Source organism: Protopterus annectens, chromosome 5.part0 (assembly GCF_019279795.1).
Source record: "Protopterus annectens isolate FY-2018-M chromosome 5.part0, PAN1.0, whole genome shotgun sequence".
NCBI lineage: Eukaryota > Metazoa > Chordata > Ceratodontiformes > Protopteridae > Protopterus > Protopterus annectens.
The window spans coordinates 890,065,790-890,075,314 of record NC_056735.1 but is presented as its reverse complement, the minus strand read 5'-3'; the positions used below and the strand labels follow the sequence as shown (position 1 = coordinate 890,075,314).

Genomic DNA, 9,525 nt, shown 5'->3' with positions numbered 1-9,525 from the left:
GATGCTACTATCCAGCCCAATCCAAACATACAGGTGCAGATGTACAATAACCTTGTAAACCTTGTTGAAACATTCAAGGGCATATATAAATGAAACCAAACTTGTCTGAAGTAACTGCAGCACATTTAACAGGCTGAACATTTAGCTAGGGAAGAACCTATAGACAGGTATTATACTGGCTAGCCAGCCACAATCCTCTCTGGAGTGGTGCATCCATGGTAACCTCCAAATGACCCCATTATAATTCATCACTGTGTCTACCTACTGTCTTTTAAAAACAATGAAGCCGCAAGTTTGAAATACATGCCTATTTTTTTCCCTATACAATGGTAACAGTTGCTTTGGTTGAGCTGTTGCACATGCTAAATAATTAGTTATTTTTAAGACCTGAGATTAAGTAAACAAACATTTAATTTAACAGGAAACCTTAAACCCAGGCCATTTTATCTGTATTACTAGTCGTTTTCATCATCAGCTGTTTACTTTGCAACCTGTCAAGCTGCTAACAATATATTTAAAATCACTCTTATTCATTTCTTTCTCACTGATCTTGTTGGATACTATTAGAAAACACGAATGGCACATATCTTAAGTTGTTTATTTAGTTGTCTGAAAATGTTTTTTTTCCTTTGTTATTATTCAAAATCTAATATGTCATACTGAATTTCTGTTGTGACATTGCTCTTCTGTGTTCTCTGTTCTTTTGATGAATATATATAAATTACCCCATCCCCAATCAAAGAGAGAAGCCCCACTGAAATCCATTAATAAAAATACACAATAGTATACATCAAAAGCATTTAAGTAATGCAGTCCTCAAATCCGTGTGAAACACACAGACCATTCTTAAAAAAGTCAAAAAGGCATCTCTCCAACAGACCACCACACAGCAAGCATGTAAACAACATGCTGTCCTTGGAAAGGGAAAACACATTCTCTTCGTGTCAGTTTTGTGATCACACACACAGGCAGGCACAACCTCCTTTTAGGAAATTCCTCACCAATCACCAGCACGTTCTCACCATCATCCAACAAGTGGATCGTACTGATTCGTACATTCAGCTTCTGGTAAAAGGTCAAGAATTTGATTGTGAATTTGAACTGATGCTCGAGCTAAGAGTTGATGAAAACAAATCACTTTAGTTTCATTTAAAGCAGTCCATCTGGCAGTTACTGATCATCACATTCATGACACACACACACACACACACACACACACACACACACACACACACCACACATCATTTAATCACAATTACACAAAAAAAGAGCTGCTAAGTATTTTTAACAATTCCTGACTATCCTTCAATATATGCTGCCCTTGCAAACTCAGTGCATCATTACCTTTTTAATACATTATGTTATAATTCATGTGAAGAGGTATGCAATGTTTAACACATGTGGTCCAAATGAATCCTCTTAAGATGACAAGAAATGTTTTGGTTGGAAAGTCATTTTCTTTTGAATCACAAATCCTGAGAACCTCACTCCATTGTTAGCACTGTGTGAGCTTAATGGAGTTTGCATGTTCACTGTGAAAAAGGAACATTGTTTTTGTGTCACTTATAGGGCACTGTATGATAATGTATTTCACTTATACTCCTTGGTGGTATAAAGTTAAAATGTGCTGCATCTTCACAGTTTTATTTTTCTTCTTCTACAAAAAAGTTTAGAATCCATCTTCATCACTTCATCCTCACTTTTATTTGATTCCCTGTTAAACCTTTTGTTTTTATTGTTGGTTCTGGAGCTACAGAATCATTAAGTAACATCCACAGTCCACGAGCTGCTTGAATTTTGGACAGCAACAAGGATAGATGAGTTACCATTATATATGTGTGGTGAATTGCCCATACAACCTAGAAATATTACATGTATGACCCAATGGTGTTAGTGAGATATAAATGGCAAAACATTTTTGAACTTAGACTGCAGAACAACCATGGGTTATAACATCAAGTGCATCTTGTAGCGCTATCTCGTCATTTTTTTACAAGGATTTTTTTGCCAATATTTATAACTATACCTTTATGTAACTTGTAGGAGACTGTTGGAAATTATTTTCAGAAGTTGGATTTAAAGCTGATAGTATGACATTTATATTTGGTCAGTCAGGAAAATTATTTAACAGGTGTTAGGGATTCTTCAAAAATCTGAGTCTATGTAGAATTCAATGGATGCTTGCTCTGCTTATAGGACAAACTGGCATGGGCCATACATGAGTTAAGTTATTGAGTGCTGTTCCACCACTAGCAGCCAAAGGTCATTATTAAAAACTGGAAGGTAGCCTGTCTACTTATACTACGGTGTTATATTTGAATTTCATTTTGAATTGTGTGAGAAAGAGATTTTTTTACAAGTAGATTTGATGAGATGGTATATATATATATATATATATATATATATATATATATATATATATATAATATATATATATATATATATATATATATATATATAAAATGAATAAGAAGAGACTTTGGATCAACAAATGATATGATGTTTACTCTTCAGAAATACTTGCATTATAGGCAACAAGGTAGGTACCTAGATACTTGTTTCCATCCCTTCTAGCTCTGAGAACTCAAGACTGTTATCTCAGACTCCAGAATTAAGGAATGGTTGGGTTATCATCAGTCTCCCTACCTATCCTCTTTACCGTAGTTGAGATAAGTTTTACTTTAACAGAACTGTTATTATAATGCACATTTTAGCTCATAACTATGGAGGCGGATTGTTGTGAAGCTATTCTTTTCACAAGCCTTTTGGTTTGTACAAGGGACTACATACTTAATTTATGAAAGACCGTGGGGGATTCAATAAAGCCTAAATGGTCATTTTTCACAGTGTGCCCAACACTGCGTGATGTGTACATGGCCACAAACATTTTTAAAGTCATTAAACTCTGTGTAGCAGTGTGCATTCTCATGCAAACACAGTAACTTCCTTGGAATGCTAATTACAGCATAAGGAGCTGAATTGTATGCTAATAAAGCAAACCAACATGGAGAAGTGATTCAACAAGCTGGAAAGCAACTGTGTAGACTCCATGTTCATGTTGCCCGTATATTCGAAAACTTTCTAAATACAGCCATGGAAAGGAGTCTACATGGAAACAAGAGTAAGTAAAGGTTCTTACATTTGTACAGAACTGACCTTAACAGGTAACAGCAGACACATTATGACATTATTAGACAGGGTGGTGCTACAAAAGTAGAGTAACAATAGCAACAATCCTTTTTAAGTGCCATGACATAAATGCAGCTTAGTCCTCCCCATCCCCAAATGGAGACTATACTGGCAAGTAATGTAGACAGCTAAAAGTGTAAACCCCATGAAACAGACTATTCATATTGTCATATAAGCATATGCAGTATGTAGCTGATGGAATACAGTAAAATTTTATTCAAAACTGTATTCCTTTGTGCAGATATATAGCAAAGTAATACCCTGCCTTATGTTTACAATGTTGGGCTCCCCTTCAGTTTCCCTGCATACATGGTTACCAACAATGTAGCTTCAGGGCTGTCAGCATGGTGAGGATGCAAATGAGGTCAAAACTCATTAGAATTGTTAATTCACAAAAAATAGTAATAGTGTAAGGATGCTCACTTCATGTAGGCACTTCCACAGTGTTTTCACTGGATGGTAACAGTGAATGATGACATCGGGGGGGGGGGTGTTAGGTTACACTTCCAGGGGAGTACACGTAGGTTTGTGAAGAGTGAGTGCATGTAAGCAGTGCACAATGCACAAGTTCTGTTTCATTCTCTGAATTTTTGTTAAAATGTGTCGCCTCTGTCCACCTTAAGTATTTTTCTTGAAGTACAGGAATTCTTGCAGTTTTTACTCAGTAATAGCATCTGTAATCAGAAAAGTCACAACAAATAATAAGTTAAAGAGAGACTTTCATTACGCACACAGAGGAAATGCTGAATGTAGCCCTTAATATGTTTATTGACATAGCACTCTCTTCTACTTAAAACCAAAGATGCAAGTAAAATAATCCTAACCTGCACAGCAGAAATTGCTTGACTGCCTTATTCTCTTTTCTTCTTGCAGTTCCAGGATTTAAAATGAATCTCTTCCAGATAAAGAAAATACAACCCAAGTCAACTTTTGCATAACATTGTAGTGCTGTCTATTATCTAATGACCCTCAGACATAAATGCACTTCTTAGGAGTTTCATGAAACAGTCCCTGATCTCTTTTGCTCTCAGGGAGTAAATGAATGGATTAATCATTGGTGGCAGTATGTTTTGCAGTGTAGCAGACATAAGCCAAGTATTAGCAGAACACCCAGGCATCTTACTACATAAGAATGTAAAGTCAGACAGCAAGTAGAACATGGCAATCACCAGTAAATGGCTTGTACAGGTTGAGAAAGCCTTATTCCCCCTTTTTACCAAAGTACATTTTTGCAGTGATTGAATAATTTTAATGTAAGAAAACACAATAAAAAATAAAGGGAGAATCAAAAAGGATAAAGCAGAGAAACTTACAACAGTATTTAATGTCATATCACCACAAGCCAGCTGTATCAAAACAAAGTAGTCACAAAAGCTGTGATATATTTTATTGGAACCACAAAATGGAACCCTAAGGACAAGAAAAAGTGGAATCAGTGCCATCATCATGCCCCCAATCCAGCAAATAATAGACAGTTGGATGGATTTCTTGTTATTCATAACTGAAGGATACAAAAGAGGGTTGCATATAGCTTGGTATCTGTCATATGACATAACAGTTAATGAAAAAGACTCTGCTGTAGCAAGTCCAATATAAAAAAACATCTGTGTTAAACACAAGCCAAACTTAATTGACCTGTCCTCAAATAATAAATAGGATGCAATTTTTGGTACAGTAACAGAAGGAATACACATGTCCAGCAATGCTAAATTACAAATAAAATAATTCATTGGTGTATGCAGTCTTGTGTTCAATTTGACTATAATGATAAATGACATGTTTCCAACAAGTGTAATAATATATGTCAGAAGAAAAACAGTACAAAGAATTAACTTCGATTCTCCATCCCAGAAATCCTGAAAACCAGTTATGACAAATTCATGAATGTGAAAATTTGTTGTATTATGATCTGACATAGCAGCCTGGTGTGATTGTCTCTTTGAAATTCTCTAGTATAGTATAGAAATTCTTTAGCAATTATTTCTTGCAACACAATTCAGCCTCTTTAGTAAAACCTTTCAATTTGTACTTTTAAGCTTTCCCCATGAAACTGTACATGAACATTCTTGTTCCTCATGTTGATTAGAAAATTGTTACTCTTCTAAAGAAAGTAGATTTTACATTTAATACTGTGCGTGACATGCATTAATTATGATTAGATAAACAGTGGTTTGTTAAACGAAGCAAACATAAAACAATGTACATAGCACTGCAAAGCAAAAGTATAATTTAACTTGTGTATTGTAATCAAATAATATTAATTATATGCTTTACAGTAAAATCTAGTGCATCCACTTAGCTGACAGGCATAAGAAGAAGTTGGTAATGAAGCACTTTCAGTCAAATATTTATTGATGCAGTTATCCACAGGGATATTGTTTATTATCAGCATGAGATCTATGTACATAAATTAACACAAACATTAGGGAATATTTACATACAATGTCAGCTTTGAACAAGTTCTGATACTGTATTTCTACTTAGATATGGGTGCGCACATATGCACACACACACACACACACACACACACACACACACACACACACACACTCAAACAGATTCATGTAGGCATGTGTACATTTTAGAATCTACTTATGCTCTTGTGTGTATTATGCATGTATGTATACCTGTGTGTGTGTGTGTGTGTGTGTGTGTGTCTCTGTTTAAAATGTAATGTGTGATAGTCTGTACTTAATAATGTCAGTTTATAATGTGTCATGAGTCATAACTACATAATGTCAGTTTGTAATATGTCATGAGTCATAACTACATAATGTCAGTTTGTAATGTGTCATGAGTCATAACTACATAATGTCAGTTTGTAATGTGTCAAGTCATAACTACTACATTCATGTTTTCTAAAGAATTTATTACAATCAGCTGTACCTAGAGTTTGTCTTGCAAGCAAAAAAAAAAAAACAAACAAACAATGGAACAGAAAATAAAATTGCATCCAAACTTGAATTATGAATTTGTTTTTCTTATGAAGAGTCTCTGAATTTTTACAAAATGTATTCAGCTATTAAGCTTTCAAGTTTGTAGAATGATGTCCCTCATCATTCATTCTGAAATTCCTAGCCAATTTCCCCACACTTTTAGGGTTATTAAACATTTCCAACAGTAGTGTTTTGAATCCCATCATAATTTTCATTTCATTATTTAAATTAGCATTCAGCATCAGATACTGCATATTGTGTATCATGTAGCTTCCAAAAGTTTAGTGTGATTCATACTTAATAAAGTGAACATTAAAACTGGTTGCCACACATAAGACCCTTCACTTCATAGCCCACTACTTATGCATACCGACTTTGAGATTATTGTATCACAGAAAAGGGGGAATTTTCACAGATAAAGCAGTTTTGGACTGAGTATGCATTTCCCCAAGGCACACATACATTTTAAAAGTTGCAGGACTTGCTGTATAGAGCCTCAATCTAATAGGTTTGAGACAATGAAGAAACTCAGCTGCATCACTGAGTCCTGGTAAGAAACTAGCACTGACACCCCCCTACCATTTAGGTTCATAGGCAAGTACTAGGCTAACTGCCTATACTGGCCAATTTTTTAAGCCCAATCAATTTCTGCAGAGTATCAAACCTTGTACTTTAACCATTATGCCAACTCCCAACTTTCTTAACATATTCCTGGTGAAAATTGCAATCACCCATCCAGTCATCCAGACTGTTATTAATGGCTGCCAGAGAAGTATTCTGCTTGCTATGTAAGAGCAGCCTACTCCAGAAGTTAGGTATAATTTAGGTTAGATATCTGTCACACTATCTGGTCTTCTTGATGTTATAACGCAGGTTTAGTACTTTAGAATGTGTGTTTGCTTTACAACCAGCTCTGTTTAGGTTACAATGGAAATACAGTTAAGACAGCATAATAATAATTATTATTATTATTATTATTATATTTATTTATTTATTTTTTGTAATTTTCATTAAATGTCATTCTGCATAGAATCTCATCATGATTTACTGTAACTGTCTGTAATATTGTCCCATTAAGGACTTCAGCCATGTGTTCATCAGCAGCTTACAGTCGTCTGTAGTTCCCCCTTCCCTCCGCTGTCCTCCCCATTCCCTGACCATTTTTTTTTCTGGCTTTTCCATACTGTAATTCTAAATAGTGGCCACTAGGTGGCAGAGCTAACCCTTTTATTATTCTTCCAATTTACTCTGCGTAAGTCCAGTATCTCCTAGTCACCCTCGCAATTATCCTTGTTTAACTTCCTTAAAATTAAGTACACTCTGACCCATTAATAAAATAGTTTTGACTATAAACCCACCTATTTACCCTGTTCAGCTTAGTGTCAGTTTCAACACATCACTAAACCATACCCTTATATTCTAGTTGAAAGTCCCCTGGGTTTCCCCTGCCTAACCCTTGATAGAGTTACATTTTATTGTAAGCAAATAATATCCTTTCTCTAGTTAATTCTCCCCAGGAATCACAGAGTTACATTCTTAATCTCCAGTACATCCTTCTATCTTTGAAGCTTGCTCCTCAGCCCATTACTTATTGTCACCCATACTGACTGATAGTTTTTTATTCTTACCTTCCTCCTCCATCTCCTTAGCTTTACCTGCTACGTTCACCCTACGGGCTCACTCTGCTCCCCTACCCTGTCCCCATATCCCACCCACCCCCACTACTTCTACATTTATAGTTAATAAAAAACACCTGCCCCTCCTCTAACATTGACTTACCTAATTTGCCTTCAATTACTTGATTAGTCTTACCATACCAACCCTTACTTCTACTCCACCCACTAAATCTGCACTCATTAAATTAAGCTCCCTAAATACCTTCCCTAACTTAAACTTACACCCTAGTCTCAATTTATATAACCCCATTCCTATCAAACTAGTAAATTTTATAACACTAACTCTATCATTAATCTCCCTATCCTACATATGCTATCACACTAGACCTCTTTATACCAATCACTCTCACCCATTTCACTCAACCATCTCATCTCCTTTACAACACACACATTATTCCATCTGCATATCCCCTAACCTCTACTCCCTCAACAACATTTTGCTCTTCACCTATAAACTGTTACCATACCACCAAACTACTAATCCAGTTCTTACCAGCTCCATCTTCACAAACTCCATCTTAACAAACTCCATAACTTATAAACCACATACTAAACAACTTAAACACTTCTTCTCCCACATACACCGCTTTATCTCTATCCTTGCCTCTGGGGACATACACCCAAACCCTGGCCCCTCTTCATCACATGTCTCTCCCTCCCCATCTCTTCCTCCCAAATCAGCTGGTAGATCCCTCCACTTCACTGCACTAAATGTCCAAAGCATATGTAACAAAATCCCAAACCTCCATGCCTGGCTTCTCCACAACAAACCCAATATTTTTTCCATCACTGAGACCTGGCTTAAACCTCACATAAAAGATTCAGAACTTACTCCACCTAGGTATTATATAATCAGAAATGATAGAACATACAAAAAAGGGAGAGGTGTCAGTCTACTCTACTCCTCATCCCTCTCAATCACCCCTTACTCCAAACCAATCCCCAAATTTGGCAAAGCTGAATTACTAATAGCCCTCCTTCAAATAAACAAAAATCTATCTGCATAACCACCCTATATATCCCTCCCAGAGACAATATCCCAATCCTCAAAGACATTCTCTCCTGGCTCTCAACCAATATAACAAATGGAACTATAATCCTGGGAGATGTTAATATTAATTGCAACACTATTCAATTTCAAACTAACTCCCTAAATATAAATCTATATAACTTTACTCAACTTATTAACTCCCCAAACAGACCCTTCAAAGACTTCTCTGGAGTGGATTATAGTTTCCCATCCTCACTACATCTCTAATAGTGGCATCCTTCTAGATCCATTAGGTGATCACATTCCCACTTTTGCCCATCGTCTTCCCTCCCTCCTACAACTTTCCCACACCTACACTACTACTAGATCCCTAAAACACTTTAATCCTAATGCATTCTCTGACGCTCTAAAAAGAACCAACTGGAACCCACTAAAAACTTTACCCCTGGGTAACGCTATTACTTGTTTCAACACAACCTTCTTAAATTTACTAGACTCCTTTGCTTCATGGAGAATAAAATGCACAAAAAGTAACTCCGTCCCTTGGCTAACTAAAAATACCCTAGCCACCGTGTGACAACGCAATAAAGCCTGGAAACACTACCATAAAACTAAGACTACCTTTTCCCCTCAATGAATACAAAACACTTTGCAATAAAAAAAAAACAAACTTATTAACTCAGACCATAAAACCTACGTCTCCACTCTCCAAACAGAACACAACAACAACAAC

The 9,525-nt window shown here is 36.0% G+C and overlaps 1 protein-coding gene across 1 annotated transcript; it reads right to left on the bottom strand.

Moving 5' to 3' along the window:
- Nucleotides 1-4,148: 4,148 nt before the first annotated feature.
- On the bottom strand, nt 4,149-5,105 carry LOC122802264 (olfactory receptor-like protein OLF3). The gene has a single exon (XM_044071916.1). It carries the CDS (start codon nt 5,103-5,105, stop codon nt 4,149-4,151), a length of 957 nt encoding a protein of 318 aa, XP_043927851.1.
- Between the last annotated feature and the right edge of the window lie 4,420 nt (nt 5,106-9,525).

Bases quoted from the DNA above. Each gene is read 5' to 3' on its own strand.
- LOC122802264 (XM_044071916.1), bottom strand. From the start codon at position 5,105: ATGTCAGATCATAATACAACAAATTTTCACATTCATGAATTTGTCATA.